Source organism: Sycon ciliatum, chromosome 11 (assembly GCF_964019385.1).
Source record: "Sycon ciliatum chromosome 11, ocSycCili1.1, whole genome shotgun sequence".
Classification (NCBI taxonomy): Eukaryota; Metazoa; Porifera; class Calcarea; order Leucosolenida; family Sycettidae; genus Sycon; species Sycon ciliatum.
The window spans coordinates 21,300,803-21,320,310 of NC_088653.1; the positions used below are offsets into that span (position 1 = coordinate 21,300,803).

General features: G+C 48.1%; 1 protein-coding gene across 1 annotated transcript; it reads right to left on the reverse strand.

Moving 5' to 3' along the window:
* Positions 1-174: 174 nt before the first annotated feature.
* LOC135827728 (uncharacterized) lies at positions 175-16,867 on the reverse strand. Its single transcript, XM_065340177.1, has 8 exons — positions 16,832-16,867; positions 11,430-11,714; positions 10,689-10,772; positions 9,536-9,637; positions 5,841-5,994; positions 4,203-4,377; positions 3,883-3,957; positions 175-1,097 (listed from the first exon to the last, which is right to left on the reverse strand). The coding sequence occupies exons 1-8, from the start codon at positions 16,840-16,842 to the stop codon at positions 865-867; spliced, it is 1,119 nt and encodes a 372-aa protein (XP_065196249.1). The 5' UTR covers positions 16,843-16,867; the 3' UTR covers positions 175-864.
* Positions 16,868-19,508: the final 2,641 nt, after the last annotated feature.

Here is a 19,508-nt window from a genome sequence, read left to right on the forward strand (position 1 = left end):
TACGCAGCCCTAGTAGTAAACATACTGGACCGGTCTGTGCTCTCGAACGCGGCGCTACTTTATTAACGAGGTTGGATTTCTCTGGCCAGCACTGTACAAAATACACACATGCACACACAACACTGCTAGGCTTTCCACCACCACACTAGGTTTTGAAACCGAAGAGTGGCAAAATTCAGGGCCAGACTAGAAAATCTGGGGAGACCTGATGGTTTTTTAAAGCAAAACACAGCCAACACTCTGCAGCCTCACAGCCTCCGGCAGGTTTTCCCGAGCGCACAAAATTAAAAGTTGTTGAGGCACCACGAATACAGTCGGGCGTCACAGAACGTGGGACCCAGGAATGTACGTGTATACCTCTAGGTACACCACAGCCAATAACGTTTTAAAAAGAAACGCAGTGTCAATAGACTCGAGTCTCTGCTTTTCTGGAATACAGATTCTGCTACACACGTATTGCTCACTATCCAGTGGGATGTGCATCTAAGAAAGTGGTACAAGAAGTCAAGGAACTAAGCCTAAGGCCAGATTGCTGAAAGGTTTTGTATAACTGACGAGCCTAACCCCTTGGAAACAACAGCTGTGGATGCGTGGCTCTACTGTAATAAATGTACAGGTACACAAACAATTTGAATGCAGAAATAACAACAACAAACAGGGAGAGGTGTAGGAAAATATACTCGGCCCCTAGTGAATTTGCTTGTGTATTAGCTTGAAAACTTTGGGTACACTTGTTGAGAGACCTAACTGCATGCAGCTAAAATATGGAGTGCCGTTGTCACCGACGACTTTTCCAGTAAAGTTGCGGCTAACATCTTCTCAGGTATTCCCGGGTCTTCGCTAAGGCCGTAAGGGTGGATGATATCATGTGCGTCTTCTATTGCTGATGTCGCTACACTCGATGGTGGTGCTGATGTACTGATTGTGGTGGAAGATATTGAGATGCCGTATGTCTCGAACCTTTTCGCTAGGTCTCCGCGGCCATCGCGCAAGAGGGTCGGGAGCACCACAACTGCAACGCCACAGATCCAAGGATCGATTCTCGGACAAAACATTCTTCAGATTGCCAAAGGTCCCCAGTGCTTGGCAATACTGGCCTGTACAGCATGAACACACCACACATACGCCCACACACCATGTACCATGTAAACGCCCGTTGCAGGAGAAGCACGCAAATCTGCAAATGAATTGGATGTGCACCCACAGATTTTCTCGTATAGGAACAATAGCTGATCTGAATCTGAATAAAACAGATCAAGACTAGTGCCAGATAACAGTCTAATCCGCACACGGCAACTGGCGCAGCCATGTGAATCTCGAGCAAAATGGACAAACATGTCCCCAATTATCAGCAAACGGGTGTGCGTTACAGGATTGGCCTGGCAACTTCAAACAGACACAATCCACTAACGTGGTGCCCCGTCAACTTCAACGGGAACACACCGATACAAACACAGCCCCACAACAGCAAAACGGGAACGCCGTTACAAATATGGTGCCCTGGCAACTTAACGGGAACGCACCAACACAAGCTGGCCTGGCACCTTCAAACAGGCACAACTGACAAAACACGGCATCCAGCAACAGCAAATGGGTAGGTACACCGTTACAAGAACAGTCCATCGCACCAAAATGCTGCTGCCACAACATTATAGCAGCAGCACGCCAGACATGCATACATGGCATTCCCAAAAGCAGATACCTGGCCTGGCAACTTAACGGGAACGCACCAACACAAGCTGGCCTGGCACCTTCAAACAGGCACAACTGACAAAACACGGCATCCAGCAACAGCAAATGGGTAGGTACACCGTTACAAGAACAGTCCATCGCACCAAAATGCTGCTGCCACAACATTATAGCAGCAGCACGCCAGACATGCATACATGGCATTCCCAAAAGCAGATACCTGGAGTCAAATTCATCCATCACACTGTTTGTTAGGGCTGAATTTTCCAGTGACAATAGGAAATCCCGCCTAAGGCTCATGTGATGAGATCTGTACACCAACTCAGGGTATATTCTAGGACGAATTTCCAACCGGTTACGGTACAATGAAGAGTCGGGGGGTCCCCCTCCGGAAATAGTTTTCAAAATACAACCCAAATATGGCACTCGACAGCAATTTAACAGATTTCTTGGTGCTGGAGTGTCGCGCGGAGCTGTTGGACTGTAGCAACGCCGTTGCTACAGCTCGATGACGTGGTTCGACCGTACAAACCGTACAAACTCGTGACCCTAGTACCAGCCCACGCGGCTTCGCTGGAAGTATCCATCCAGAAAAAAGCGTATGACCATTCACAGCTCCATTCACCCACAGAAAAGTACGGGCGGTTGGAACTGATTTGTAACTTTTCAACCGGTCGCCAACTATTTCAACCGGTCGAAAACCGGTTGGGGCGGTTCTAGAAAATTCCCTGCAACTATAGTCACAGTATCAATGCACATTAGTAGAGCATAAGAACTCACTTGCGATCATACCCTGTCACGTAGAGATGCTACTCTACGTGTACTGTTCCGATGTCCATTGGGGTGGTATGCCGGCCACTTGCCAGATGTAGAGCTTTTAAGCCGTACTTTGCCACCGTCTGCTTGCCGTATCACCACCTCACTTGCAACTCTGGATTCCAGGACTGTCGCTCCAACAATGGGCATGGAGCGGGAGCTAACCTGATAACAGTTGAGAGCGTGACAGAGTATCTTATTTAAATAAGGCCGAGTAAGGTGGATCCCTTTGGCAAAAGTGAACACAGGCTTGGTGCTACAGGCATGGGCTGTCATGTACCGGAATAGCCAATACCGGGCATGTTTGGAGACAGTAGATGGAACTGCGACGGCTCCACCGTATATGGCCGCGTCTTAGTGACTTTCAGGCGCAACGTGACCAAGTCAGGTGCGAGACTCCCAGCCTCCCACACAAATACTCTTTGGCTGTCAAACGAGTGAATACTAGTAGATGATGCTAAATACTCGCTGGCAAACAATAAGCCATACAAGGCCAGTAGTATACTTACCCACAGCATAGACTGATCTACAATATGACTGATTGGATCGTTGTAAGTATTGCCGAAAATGGATTAAGTCGTCCACTAAAAGCTCTTTGAAACTCGGATGTTGAGCCAATATGGCAATAATAAAATTAATGTAGAAAGGAAAAGGACGTATGGATATGAGTGTAGAGTAACTGTCACTATATACTAAATACAGTCAGAAAGTGCAACAACCAGGCACTAAAACATTTGACGACCCGACTCCTGGCTTCAACACATCTCCGTAGTGTTAAGGAGAGACCAAAGAGGGAAAGGTAATACTGGTTTCGTCATCGTCCAGTAACAATCAACATTTCTTGTTCTTGTGGGACTGTAGCTTCAACTACTAGCTTGTGCTCATTTTCGTTGCGCTTACCTTCCCCTCTTTGGTCTCTCCTTTTAACCTTGAACCTTCCAAGTTGGAAGGCTGTTGGTTAGCGCTACGGAGATGTGTTGAAGCTAGGAGTCAGGTCGTCGAATGTCTCAGCACTCTGTCAGTTTTGTGCCTAGTTGTTGCATTTTTTTACTGTAGTAGCTAGTTACAGTGGTGGACAGTTACGTATCCATATGTCCTTTTCCTTTCTAATAAAAGCTCTATCCGCAAATATGCCGAGGTGGCTTGCCGTATCTCCCTCTATGCCATGCAACACAACTGTTGAGCGAGCAGCTTTTAGGCCAGCCCCATTGCACAACAGGTAATAGGCTACTAATAGCGTAACGCAGCTAGGTAAACACGAATCGATGAAAGAGGCAGACTTCTTAGAACAAAGAGACTAGTTGTGAAGGACACAACATTTTCAGCAGTCAGCAGTAGGAGAAATTGCTCTTAATTATGCAGCAATACTAGGCTTACACGTTTGTGTCATGCGTTCTGAGACGGAGTCCTGGACTAGCTCGTCACTGGCCGCACTCAGAGCAGCAGTCGTCACTACACATGGGTTGGGAAGCAATGGACAAAATTAACACTTGCCATGCACACATGCACTGCTTACCAGCTAAGTTAATATGTCATACTGTACTGCAGCAAGCAAGGAACTGGCAATACCTGCACCAGGCCTATCTACTGTGACCCATGCCATTGTGAATGAAAAGAGGCAGCATTTGACAGTATGAGCGGTGTGATGAACGGGAATGCATAATACAAGCCAGTCGAGCATTGGTACATGTACTTACGGACGCAAGTTGGCTGCACACCGCTCCACTGGCCGTTGATTTCACAAGTACACACGGCCGAGCCCATAAGGACATAGGGAGACTGCACACAAACGTGGTCGTGTTGCTGAACATCAAGCCGTTCACGGTCATTGAGCCCAGTGCCGGTGGTGACAGGACCTGGCAGTCGTTTGACCTGCACAAGCACAGAGTGCACAGAGCACAGGCATTCAGTGCATGCATGTTTGGCCTAGGGGTGAAACGAGTGCCAAAATTGAGGACTCGAGTACTCTTTGAAAAAACGAGCGAGTATTCGAGCGAGTACGAGTATTTTACTGACAACATAAAACAATGTACTGCACACACTCTCGTAACACTGAACGTATTACACCTGATACACATGTAGTCTTGCATGCAGCCTAGTGCAGGAAATAGTCTGAACTACGTCTTTTGTTGGTAAGTAGGGACAAGTAATAATTTCACACTTGCATGGGTTATCAGTACTGGTCAGAGTAACAGACGTGCTTGATGTACAAGCATACAGTACACTGTGCATAAGATACTTGAGTATTTTGCGAAACGAGTCCTCACTCCTTTCGAATTTTCGAGCAAGCGCTCGAGTATTCGATATACTCGTTTCATCCCTAAAACGTTTGCGTATGTGTGCGTGGCACAGACATTGGTTTTGAATACATTGTAGTACACGCATTGTGTAAAGGAAATTGATGCGAAGACTGCCTCAACATGGCCATGCAAAGTAATAAAATAAATACAGCAGTGAATAGCGGTCAACAGTAGCTCTACATTTTGCTTGTAATAGAAGTCATTAGCGTCAGAGCAAGAAGAGGGACAAGACGAGTCAAGGGACAATCCGGAGGACGCAATATCATACGACCAACTGTTTGTTTCTACCAGCGTTATTGTACCGTCGACACAGCTCTGACGACGATATACTGGGCGAATGCCGCGGGGCCTCCCAGCGTGTCAACGGCAGTGGGTGATGGGCAGATAACAAGGTAGCTTGCGGACAACATCGGTGGCATGAAGCCTAGTGACTGCCAAGCGTCTTGGCGCGACGGGCGAGCAGTACAGTGTCATGCCCCAGGGGCTGCTGTGGCTGTCGACGTCGGCGGGTCTTGAGGTGCGTTCGCAGGCCTTCATGGCGCTCGGACAACTGCAATACTAGTACACAGACTCTCACTACTAGCTACATAGTACTCTGATTCTGGCACGTTATTTCTGCATTGAATAGTGATTGATTTTCCGCGCCGAATATCCGACGCTGCATGCATGTCCAATGCGCGTCAACAGTACTTCACACTTTCCTTTTCCCGCGTTATCACCTCAGCTATGTCAGTTTTGTATGTGGAAACCCCCTATATAATAGCAGTTTGGTCTATATTTTTAATCATTCAATATCTACCTTCACTGATGAGCTATGTATTAGCGAAACAGCTGTCTGAAGGAGTTTATCAATATCGTCTACGGAAGTGTCCTCACAATGATGATGGTTGTGTGCAGGAGGGTCTAGTCGGCTAAAGAGCGCAGTGTGGTGGTGGAGGTGACTCAACATTTTCTTCAATGGCCGAGAGCTCTGTCGCACCCTGTAATAATAATAGAAGTCATGGTACTACTATCAGTGCTGCTGCTGGTGCTTACCTGGAGCTGGTGTGACCTTGCCTGGGCAGTACTGTGCATCAGAGCCATCAGCACAGTCGTACCAAACACCGTCGCAGCGCTGTGATGGCAGGATACAGCCACAGGCTGGAACGCAGGCAGGGCAGGTAGCCAGACTGGCACTGCAGTTGAATGGCTGGATACACGTACCCATACACACAACACACAAAGCAGTCAAGAGATGAAGAAAGTGTCTGCTCGGCACATCTTTTGTACAGTCAAGAGATATTAGCATATTTGGAGGAGAAGGTAGCCTAAAACAGGCTCGACAAAAGTTACCGGCTTATGCCAACAACTCAGTGTTCTGGTAGAGTAGACGGTTCGATACCGGAACGCCTTGACAGCCAAATTTGTATAGACCCAAACCGATCATCAGCGTTGATTTTTCACTCGAAATATGTTTGTGGAAGGAAACTGGCATGTTGAAGTTTGCTCTGGGGCCAGAGTCAATCGAACTGAGCCACTCCTTTGTGTTGACCCATTGCCTCCAAGTTGCCCAATTTTTCGCTTCAAAAAAGTTCAAATCAGAGGTGGCTCCAAACCGGACACGTTTTAGAGTGCACGTCAAATTCACTTTGGGTCTGAAATTAGCTAATTGCTATCGCTCCACGACAGCCAGTACAGAGTAACAATAAGCCTTGTGTGTGCTTCCATTAGTTTTTATTGGTATGCGGTGCTTTATTGGAAAGAGGCGAGCCGCTGTTTACCTGCGACAAGAAGTAGATTTTTCGAAAGTCGTAAAACTCAAGTCGCAGTGCGAAGCAACACGTCAAAAACTCACCTGCTTGGTATGGCGCGTCTGGTCATCGCAGAGCCATGAAATTTTGGCTCGGAGTATAACACATCGTAGTCTCACTGTGACATATGTTTTCTAATCAAAATACCAAGAGAGAAAGTGAATATTGAGTCCGTTCCGGTTTGCAACCTGTGTCCTATTTGAAACCGTCGCCTCTACCCGGTGAAACACCCTAACCATACACCTACAAGTATAACATATATCCTAAGGACTCAGGCTGAGATGCCCGACTGGTCCTGGGTCCTCTGATAAGCACGATCATCATTTGTGATGATGAAAAGTGGCAGGTAACACCCAGACTATTACATGCTCTGTAAATAGGAAAGATCAACGCCACCAGAATCTGCCTTCCTACAAGCCTGAAGCTTCTCTACACAAGAGGGATATATCGGCTCTCTTGAAATTCAACTTACGATTACATGAGGCAGCTTCCCCACTCCAGGAACCGTCAATCTGGCAGATGCGCACAATGCTTCCCTGCAGGTTGTATCCGGAATTTCAGCCGAAGACGACGCTGCCTCCAGCAGAATAGTTTGTGCCCTGGGAGTAGCCGTTGGTCGGTTTAGCTAGCGGTGTGCACACACCGGCTGTACACGTCACAGGCACGTACACACACAGGCACGTACACACACAGGCACACACACACACACACACACACACACACACACACAGGCACACACACACACACACACACACACACACACACACACACACACACACCTTGACCTTGATACACAAGGATTCTTCATTATTTGCCACGTTTGAGCTGAGCTGCGATCATCGCGCTTTGTTGCAGTGTGCTAAAAAAACAAGAACAAAAAAAACGGCCAAAAAAGTGGGGCGGCTGAGGCCGCCCCAGCCACCCCAGCTGTGCCGGCCTTGCATGCCTGGTGTACGGTCTGAAAGATGAAAGATGGAGCTCTTGTATACACGGGCCCGGAAAGTCTGCTTCGCCTGCTCGGCAGCAGCTTCGTAGTGGTGGTCAAGGGTCGAAGACCGACGGATACGGATCAACTCCCCAGTGATCACACCTTTACCCATACTACGGGGGTGGTTACTACCGGCAAGCAGATACAGGAAACGATTGGTGACCTTGAAATGAGGCTTCACCGCCATGTATCCCTTACTACGGAAAACTGTGGTGTCCAGGAAATCAATGCCATCATGTGCCAGTTCATGCGCAAACCCGAGGGCCGAACACTTATTAATCCTGTCTAAAGCGCGCTGAACTTGACCTTCGCAACCATGCAATGAAACAAAAATGTCACTGATAAAGCGTCTATAAACCTGAACCTCTAAACCCTCCCCCTCTAAGATCGGCAAAATGTACCGATTCTCCAAATACAGCATAACAATGTCGGCATAGACCACTGCTGCAGGCGAACCCATGGCAGTCCCTTGGATCTGCGGAAACAAATCGTTATCTTACACGAACCCGTTAGTCTTCCGAATGACTGACATCAAGGAAGTCACTGCTGTTGTTAACCGTGTACGAAGGGCCGGGGGCATCCACCTTGTATACCTGTGTGTGATATACCACGACAATGCCACGTGACCGAGCTCGTTGGGGATGCTGGTGTAAAGGCTGGTCACATCTATACTAAAAATAAATGATCGTCCCGCACAGGCAAACCTTCTACCAAGTTGATGAAATCCGTAGTTCAGGCCAGAACAGTACTTTCCTCACGTACATACAGGTTCAGTAGAAAGTCAATGAACTTAGTGGGATAGTAGCCAGGACTATTCAGACTAACAATAGGCCTAACCTTCAGGGCACAGGGCTTATGTGTTTTGATAAGTCTCCTGAAAACGGGCATACGCCCCCGGTGCGACTAAGAACAGTGACATATAAAATGGTCATACGATGCCCGATGCGATGCCTAGTCATGGTGAGTAAACAATTGACTCGGGTCGCAAACACGAAGTCTCAACACAGCCTTGAGCCTGTTGGTTGCCATCGGCAGTCTAGCCACATGTTCATCTAGCCCCTCAGGAAAAAAAACAGTCATTTATAATGTTGGGCATTGTGATGCTGGGCACGACCTATATCATCATAGTGAGATCCGTCCAGGACTACTATCACAATAGACTGCCTTTGAATATGCCCGAGTCTGATCGCGTTCTAATTCCCAAACTATGTGCTGCATGTGTACACTCCGCCTATGGTTAGTCTACTCCAGAACAACGCCTGGAGAGGTTCATTGGGGGCATGATGTCCCCCACCCCATCCCCCTTGCCCCCTGCACCTGAAGTACCGGTATTGCCCCCCCCCCCCCCCAAATAAAGTACAGGACACAGATGGAGCACTGGGGAGCACGTAGCAGTAGGCAAGTTGACGATGCCAGTGCAGACACACCTCACCTCGGTCACCACACTGGCACAGTCATATGGTCTCCAAGGAACATAGCTACCAGAGAACACACAGAATGGGAGTATATAGTGCTATCCCAGAGGATAGACAACCTCCTATACAAAAATATCTACTGATAGAGTTCTGTGTAGACCCTATGTGCACATATGTGTGGATGAGTACTGGTAAACGGACAGCTAACCCTAGTCTAAGTAAAATAAATGTAGAATGTAGACCCTGGGCAAAAAAATAAGTAAATAAAAATAATAGCAACACATCAGGGAACTCGGATGGAGAGCCAAGGATTAAAATTAAAAAAGAGGACCATAAGTTTACGAGGTATCCGTTTTTTCCAACACTAACGGGTATAAACGTGATGCAGCTAAGCATCAGGTCGTTGAATGTCATGATCTCATCAGTCAGTTTTTGTGCTGATTGTTGCACATTTTTGACTCAACAGTATTCTGCATATAACCGTTAGTGTTGGACAAAACGGATAACTTGTAAACATGAGGGAACACTCATCCTTACCCAAGTCCCAACGTCAGCACTCGGCGCCGCTCCGAACCAAGTGGAACATTGGAGAGATCGTCCATCAGCTCCTCTCTCGTCCTGCGATCAAATCGCCTAATGCTAAAACACAAGAAGATAGGAAAGGCAAGTAGAATAAATAAATCAATAAAATAATAAACAACAATACAAGTTTGAACAGCTCCAAACGTAATGGACGATCCGAACAAGACCAATGATATACCTAGAAATTCTAGAAGGCACTAGGAAACATCCATACCTGCTCAAACTGAAGAGGACAACATAGAAAAAGGTAAAAGAGGGCACTACTCAAGTGTTCCTGGGATAGCTATGGTCTTTGCTATGCTATTGATTTGTAGTCTGATTCATCTGAAAAACGAAGTTTCAACTTTCAAGCATTTAATTTACAGTCCTACCCTCGTTAGTATGACATCGGTTGCAAGACAAACCTCATTAGCAGACAACGATCCAAAATCCCATGAATCATTAGCAGTCGTACATGCAAGTCCGGATAAGAGATTATTCGTTTGTAGACCAAATTCGTTATAACGTCCCCTCCAGCTGTCCCACAGGTTTGAATTCTCATTACAAGAAAAAGCGGATGGCCGAGGATAGCTCGATTGATATTTCATGTTGTCTTGTATCGGGGTCCGATGAAACATTGTCTGATAATGGGTTGTCTTGTACAGGGGTCTGGTGGAAAACACTGTCTAATAACAAGGAACCATCAGTTCTGATGTGGACACAATATGGATGATGCAAAGCAGCAGAAAAATGTACTCGTTATCAGACAAAAAAAGTTGATACCCCCAGGGTTGTCTCCTAACAAGGGTAGACCTACGAAATAGTGGTTGCGACTTCGGCGAAGATTGTTAGGAAAGGGTTTGCTCTCGACACTGGAGCTCACGCTATTCCGCCGCCTTGACTTTACACTTGACTGACTGACAGCTGCCACCCAGAGCACACGAAAAGTCCATCCAACCTTCCACTCGGAAAACCTGCAAGAAGGGACCACTCCCTGCTCAATACACAGTGTTTCGGGAAAATTTACCCTCGTCAGTCGAGTTTGAGTAGGCTGAGGAAGATTGTGCCTGAGAAGCACCATTTATATAGTGCTCTCCAGGTCCAAACATCACCAGGGATACAAACTTACAGAGACGCTCCGTTTGCAGCGCGACAAACACCTCGTGAGCACCAGATAGCAGTGCGAGTCAGTGTCGCTCCTGGACAGTGAAAGCTGTATATTGACACAGAGAGAGAGAGAGAGCGGGGTAGAGAGAGAGAGAGAGAGAGAGAGAGAGAGAGAGAGAGAGAGAGAGAGAGAGAGAGAGAGAGAGAGAGAGAGAGAGAGAGAGAGAGAGAGAGAGAGAGAGAGACAGACAGAGAGACAGAGAGAGACAGAGAGAGGGAGAGAGAGAGAGAGAGAGAGAGAGAGAGAGAGAGAGAGAGAGAGAGAGAGAGGGAGAGAGAGAGAGAGAGAGAGACACACACACACACACACAAACACACAGAGACAGACAGACAGACAGACAGACAGACAGACAGACAGACAGACAGACAGACAGACAGAAGGAGAAAAGACAGAGATCCGGGATGTAACATCATCATGACATCGGCCGTTGCTGTATGTTGGATCCAAGGTAACGAAAAGACGACACATGGGCAATCTCCATGGTTCGAGTCGCGAGCGGCTCTAGACCGTCGTTAGAGGTGGGGGCCAGAAACCATGATTTTGGTTTGGGTGGGGGGGGGGCACACGCACACACACACACACGCACGCACACACACACACACACACACACACACACACACACACACACACACACATGCATGCACACACACACATATACACATACATACATACACACACACACACACACACACACACACACACCTTCCTTCCTTCTTCCACTGCCATGACTGGCTATGTGGCCCCATACGGGGCAGACCAGGAGACGTGTTGTCCACCGGACGGGGAACGCCATACTCAGCGCGCGCGGGCCGCGCGAACAGCGTTACACTTGTGCGTCGCAATATCCTGTGGCCGACGAAAACTGCGCGCACAAGTGCCACAAATGAGGGGCTTCGCCACAGGCTCCATGCGGGACTGGACAATAGCGTCGACAGCGTCACGGCAGGTGACCCGCCATCCCTGTCGATCTTGGACGATGTCACCAAGCTGCTCCAGAGGAACGCCAACACACACACACACACACACACAGACACACACGGACACACACACATACACACATACTTTGTACCATGTATATGCCCGTCACAAGAAAAGCACGCAAAGTTGTGGAAGTCAGGTCTCGCTGGACCAACCAGAATGGAGCTGCTACGGGCCTGAGCACGCAGCTTCCCCCAAGTTGCAGAAGGCAATGCAGTGCTGCAAGTGGCAGGCAATCCTACGTGAAAAATTGGCACATACACCTCCATATTAATAATTCCAACGAGAGAGCTCAGTTGAAAGCTCAGGGCCCTCACTATCTTTTTTGCCTAGGTTATCATGCATTATGCGATAGGAATAAACAACAGTTTTATTCGGCTGAAATAAAGGATACCAATAGACCCCACTTGTACTTGGCTGAAATAAATTGTTCATCGTTGTTATATCATTTAGTTTTTCATTTCGATATCGCACAAATAAAGAGCGCTTGGGCTTGAAGGCTAGAGAGGGCTTGACCGCCCAGGAGCCCTCGCTATGCTTAATATTTGCCTAGGTCATCATGTGTGTTGTTCGAACTGATAGAAACGTCTTTGCAATACAAAAACATGTGCATGACAATCAAAACTTTAGTTCATAAACGCACATCGATACATAACTCAAAACTCAAACTCTCAGACAGGTACATTCTACCAAGTAAAAGTAAATATAATAATAGATTACGCTTTGGTACTAGCTTATTTCATTTTTTTCAAGCCCTGTTTCAACATGTGGCCAGCAGTCTTTGCCAGAATGGTACGGAACATCAACGGAATAGGGCCAGGCTGGTGCGTAACATGATGATGGCCCCGCACACCGAACAAGTTCGAGCATGAGAGCATGTATTTTCTCCTGCTGAATGTATGCCTGTGCAGCGGTCTCTAGCTGTCAACGCGTCTTGTCACGAGGCGGTGAGTCTCCAAACGACGGGATATTTGCTCCGTCGTTTCTTGCTGTTGGCATAGCCTTTCGCAAGCACGGCGACTCTCGAGGCGGCGGGACCTCTCTTCTCCCTTCTTCTACTCTCTGTGTAGGCACTCCTGCCGACGCCGTCTGCTCAGAGCTTTAACACTGTCACCCCTGTCATTTTGCTCCTCCTCATAGTCCTCTTCTAATTATCTCAGCATTCTATTTATACAACAACTACGACCATTAAAACACTGCAATCTACCCGATCCTTACATTCCCAGCCCATTAGTACCACACCCCTAAACTTTCGACCGATAGTACGACACGTTCTATGGTCTTTTGAAATCAAACCGCAACCATTACAATAATGCGATCTAAACCATAATGAGCGTTAGCATGCTAACGCAAGTTAGCAGGCAGTCCAGCGAGCTGGCCCGACCTGCACGCATGCGCGAGTCACATGGTCATGCGACCTCCAAGATCCTGTACAATGTCTCTTGCATGTCATTGCTGTTTTCGACTTTCGAGCATGCAACTTGCGGAACATGCGTTCCCAAACAATTTCCTCCACAATTGTGCTCGCCCCGGTGTATCTTGCTAAGCTCAATGTTAAAAGTGCATTCTGCCGAATTCCCGTCCGCCCGGAGGATTGGTCCTTGTCGATCCGCTGGCAGGATCAATACTTTTATGAGAGTGCCCTGCCCTTCAGACTGTATTACGCTCCAGTCCAGCTATATGGAACTCTGTCGCATCCGCCAGTGAATGGATTATGTGCTAGCAGTTCGCACTCACACGCCTATTGCATTACGGGGAATACCTCAACTAACGTTACTTCCTCAGTGCATGCTCTGGACTTGTGTTAGCTTGCCAGCAATTCGCTATTCTGCTCCGAGAATTTACATACTTCGATGTTTCTCTGGCCCCAGCAAAAGTGGAGGGTCCAGCTCAAGTCCTGACGTTATTGGCATCATCCTATTACGGGGAGTGCCTCGACTAACGTTTCTGTCTCCATGCCTGCTCTGAACTTGTGTTAGCTCGCCAGCAACTCGCTACTCGGCGCCGCGCGTTTACATACCTCGGTGTTTCTCTGGCGTCAGTAAAAGTGCTTCCTCAATGCATGCTCTGGACCTGTGTTAGCTCGCCAGCAACTCGCTACTCGGCGCCGCGCATTTACATACCTCGGTGTTTTCTCTGGCGTCAGCAAAAGTGGAGGGTCCAGCCCACGTCCTGATGTTTATCGGCGTCATCCTGGACACCCGCCGCGCTAACATCAGTATGCCTATGGACGAACTTGCCGAGCTTCGTGATCTCCTTCGGGCCACTCTTCACACAGCTTCAACTACCCAATGTCAACTCGAGTCTCTTCTGGGAAAGCTCCCGTTTGCTACAAGAGTGATAGCCCCTGGATGCAAATTGCAGATTGTGGTCACTTGCCAACTGGTACCGGCAGCCGTGTTACCTGATCAAGCTCTCCAAAGAGTGCCTCAAAGATCTTCGCTGATGGCCTGAGCTCCTGGATTAGCGGAACGGCCGGTCCTTCTTCCTATACCCTAAATGGACGCCGTCCCCCGACTTGCTGGTATTCACTGATGCAAGTGGTGCACTTGGCCGGTGCTCGTACAATTGCGACCGGGGATAGGGCGATGGACAGTCAATCAAGCAGAGCAGCAATCGCAAAGGGTTGTTTGCAATTGTGGCAGCCCGCAGCACCTGGGAAAACTAGCGGCATCAGCTGGGAATGCCAATCGATGGGCATTTACAGCAACTGCGAGGATATTGCTCATCAGTTGTGGCTTTGGCCTGGCGTTGTACACCGGCCTCTCGTTTCGAATCAGCTGCGGGACTCGATATTCAGAGAGGCGGGAAGGTGGAAAGCGATGTCTGCCCGAGTAACATTCGGACGCCACCTGCAGCCAAAGTATGGGTGGCTGCGGCAATGGCCTCAGCCCATGATATCAAGTTCTGACAGTCTTTACCTAGCTTGCACCGCTTACAGATTGCACGGGTAGCTGCACTTTGTGATCCGCTCCGGGAGTGCCGATTTATGGAATATATGCTCTCAACTGGTTATGCATACCAATATATTTAGCATTTGGAGGCTCTACTCAGAGTCATTGGCGGCTCCATGCAGTCATTGGCGGCTCCATGCGGAGTCATTGGCGGCTCCATGCGGAGTCAATTTGGGGCTCCATGCGGGGTCATTCGGCGGCTCCATGCGGGGTCATTCGGCGGCTCCATGCAGAGTCATTCGGCGGCTCCATGCGAAGTCATTCGGTGGCTCCATGCGGAGTCATTTGCCGGCTCCAAGCAGAGTCATTTGTCGGCTCAGCTGCGAGCCATCTAGTGGCTCCAAGCAGAGCCATCATACCAGTTGCTCGAATCGGCACTCCCAGCTTATTCCCAAACTCGGTTGCTCTGTTGTGAGGTGGGGGGGGGGGGGGGGTGCTAACCTAGGAATGGGTTTGCTCCCCACACTGGAGCTAGCGCTATTCCGTCGACTTGACACTTGACGGACTCACGACTGCCATCCAGAGTCGCCACCACTATTTCTAAACCATACGGCTAATTATTTTAGTTAGCTATCCACTTACCGGTACAGTAAAACCTGTGACTACCGACCACCCCTTGGTGCCAGCAAAAGCGGTCTTTAGTAGCAGGTGGTCTTTAGTTAGAGGTTTGCACCGCGTGACCATATGTGGATCCCATTATATGATATGTATGTCAAAATGCAGCTAATACGATTCCCCAGGACTTGCGCAATGTCAGAAAGACGGAGAGATGGAGAGAGAGAGAGAGAGAGAGAGAGAGAGAGAGAGAGAGAGAGAAGATTAATTTTTTGCAGACTTCAAATTCAGCTGCTACTTCTGAAGCCAGGAGTCAAACGTTCCCTGGGGAAGTTTCGTTTCGCGCTGGGCTTCAAATTTGTTCATGCGATCAATCATACCGACTGTCCTTGTTGTGACTTCTGGATTGCTTGAACGCGATCCTTCAGCATCAGGACCTTGTGGTGCTGCTTTGTTTCTGGATTCCTTGATGCCATCGTCAATCCGTCTGTATGACTGGTGTGACAGAGCCGCCCAGTCTTCGTTTCTCCTCCGAGTAGTAACATCGATCAGAGAGCGCTTTCGATGCGCTCTCCAAGACGTTTCCTATCATGTTTTTTCTTGACAGCGCTTGAAATTTTGACAGGTGTAGTGCAGTCCACACCGACTCCACAGCCAAAATTACCTGCATTCATTTGTTCAGCTGTAGTATCGAAAGATTTTTTTCAGGACCATGGAAAATCAGTAAAATTTCAAGAAGGAGCTTCGAGCAACATTTGATTTCCTACATCGCGGTCGCTAGTTACGGGTCAAAAATTGTGTTTGGGACAGGAAAAGGCGGTCGCTGGTCGCGTTCAGAAGGTAGTCGCTAGTCACAGTGCATTTTGAATGTGAGACCTTCCGTGCCTGGCGAAGTGGTTGGTAGTACCAGGCTGGTCGCTAGTGACAGTGGTCTTTAGTTACAGGTTTTACTGTATATCCCTTACCGAAATTGTATTCTTGAACGCAATATTCTTCTTTCTTTTTCTTCTACTCCGTTCCATCAGCACTCGGCCGATGGCAGGAGATTGGTACCCACTGGGCTAGCATGCAGCAGCCAAAGCTGGGGCCTTTTCTTACTCCGTCAAACCCACTTCTTAAAACGAAACTGATGTGCATATTCACATTGCATGTTGTGAATGTCCCCATATTTGCCCCGACATCTTAGCTCGTACAGCGCTCCAGATACATATATGCTACGGTGCGCACCGCATACTCGAATTACGGTACGGGACACATACGGGATACTGTACCAACCATTGCATGCCACGTGAACCACCCTACCAGACACCGTGACACGCACCGAATTACAGCGGTGTGGATACTGGCTAGCGCCAGATGCTACTAAAGTACAACTGAATAGCGTCTTTTGCATAGCTACGGGAATAATCTCATATCCCAAGTATTGCAGCTCTGCTAATAGAATAATTCAGGTTACTCCCACTCCATTTCTCTAGTGCTTATTTTTCTGAAAAAATATCATCTTTGGCACCAGAATGCTGCCACCAAGAGTACATTAACCAGAGTGTGCAGCCCAAAGAGAATCATCCCACGGCAAAGTTTATTGTTTAGGGCATAGACTCGCAGTAACAGGCTCACCTTTGCTGCATCTCACACCGCTTCACACGGTCATCTACTCTATCACCATGGTAATTTCTGTTGCACATTGCTGCTTGCAAAAACGTAGAAAACACACCGAATTTCCAGGTAATTACCATGGTGATACGGTACTTTAGCTTGAACCTATTGTATGACGGGTTTTCTATGATTGATAATGACCCAGAGAGAAACTAAACCGGTATCGAATTCCAGTCAGCGACGCAATTCTTCTGAGGTGTAAAGTGACTTCAGGAATATGTTGCAGAAAACTGCGATGCATGCTGATTATTTACTGTGCCCTATTGTGCACAATATACCAGGTGTGTTACTCAGGGATGAAGTAGATGCACACACGTGCCGGGCATCACGGCACAGGTTAGGTTTGCTACTAGCCGCTGCAGTGCACTTGTGGTCCGAACTTGCACTCTACTCAACTCTGCATACGCAAAGAGTGCTGGTGCCGAAATGAACCAGAAGGGTGCTGAGTGGGACGCAACAACACTGACTCTGTCTACCCATGTACACAGATATGATAGGGTATGCAGTACCTGCTCTAAGATTTAACACAAACCGGGTACACGTCTACCTGGCACAATTCCTGCAACACTGGGCCAGAGCCAGATGCGTTCAAGTGCGGCTACTGTGTGTCAGGGAGTCGTAAACTTACTTTCGACTTCCTGATGTACATGATTGTACATGTACATGTATGAACGTACTCGCACTGGGCACTCTGGCCGCACGCATCTGCACGCGTATGCAGCCTGTCAGTGGCGGTATGCCCTCGAACGGTATAAAAAAGTATAGTACTCGACAGGACTTCCGACCGGGTCTCAGGTAACCCAGTGTTCTTTTTCCAAAAGGTCCAAGTACTCACAAACAGGGCCACTGACCCGGCTCTGGAGCAGACACTGGTAATCTAGGTCCAAGTTTGCTCGATTTTGTTCTGACGCTTCATGTGCTTTCATAGCCAAGGTTTCTCACTTTCTTCGCAAGCTCTTTTAGTCTTGAGAGTTGACAACTGCTTATGGTTGTGTTGGCAGAAAACATGTCAGCTAATCTGACAACCGTCCAACCCCATTTTACTGGTAAGTAGTCAGCGAGTGGCTTTGATGGGGCCATACAGTACTAGAGGGGAAGTTACGCGGCATATTTGTGCTTCCTTTTTGAAAACACGTTCTCGCTCGAAGGGTTTCTTAACTTTATCCCTGCGCTCATTGATGGAGTTCATCGATGGAGTTGCCAGCGGCACTCTACAGAAGAACAATGTTGTCAAGTTTTTTATGAAAAATTGTCAAACATTTTCAAATTGCTATAAGTTTGGTTAGGGCCGGGTTCCACTGCGGCTCCGCAGCTCCGCTGCTCCACGGTACTTGGCTGCATGCAGCAGAGCGGCGTGGTTCCAGTGACACTCGCCATTCACGGTACCGCGATCGTGCTCGACGTTTTTTTTATGACATTTAGCCTGCCTGCGCGCGCGTGAAATCCAAAAAAAATCCTCGTGTTCTGGCCTGTGCAACGAATTAAAATTCCCCCGAATAAAACAATTAAGTGCGGGAAACAATGCAAGCCGTGACCGCGGCTTGCATTTTTTTGTATCAAGCAGCGAAGCGAAAGCTGGTGATGAGCCGCGGCCTCGCTGGACCAGCTCGTAATGATGACGTTTCATGCCGTGGATGATGTGCGGCGGAGCGGCAGTGGAACCCAGCCCTTAGGCAAAGGAAATTTGTCATTAATTTGTTTATGCTGCATAGATGGAGAGCTGCACACTCTGGCTTATGGACTCTCGCCTACAGTGTAGTCGTACTGCTAGTGTACTGGCATTACAGAAGACACGAAAAACGAGAACATAATTATGGCGAGAAAGTAATTACTGGCTAAGAATTGCCCTAAGACTTACCGCTTCTCAGTGCTCCATACCAGGAAGTAGTACACTACCTACTCCCTGCTCCATACGAGTGTTCTCTCCTCATTCTCTGCATCCTTTACCTCAGGAGTCTCGTCCATTTAGCGGCTCAAATGCTTGAGCTCCGGATAGCGGAAAATAGCTCGTCGTCCATTAGCGGCTCTAATAGTACCTGGTCTGAAGTGTCGCAGTCTAGCACAACTATGATTTTTTCCAGGAAGGTAAGGGTTGCAAACCCAAAGAGACCCTAAGCTTCGTCTATCAAACAAAACAATTGCCCTAAAAAATGGAAGAGGAAAAGAGTGAGCGAGCTGGTCTGAGCGCGCTACTTTTCAAAAAATAGAAGCTGAAAGCCATCAAAGTCAAAGCATTCTGGCTAGCGCGTTTGTGTATGTCACGAGCGCTAGCGCGCTAGTCGCAGCAAACGCTCGCAGGCCAGAGTTAGCGCTATTTGGGCTGTTTGCCGCACGCGGCAGCTGGATGGATCACGTGATCCAAGCTGACAAATAAGGTCCGATGGTTCAGCTACATTGAGCCACAAGCCACAACAATGCGTCTCTCTACATGACATTGAACTACAGTCAAACCTCGTTAGGACGAACTTCAAGGGACTGAACACATTTGTTTGTCTTATCGGGAGTTCTTCTTATCCAGATCTGACAAAAAATCGATATGCATATCAGATGGATTGTATTTACGTGAGGGTGCATGCTGTGGTACATGGGAAGCATTGTATTCTTAGCATAAGCCAGAAACAGGTAAGTACAATGACAA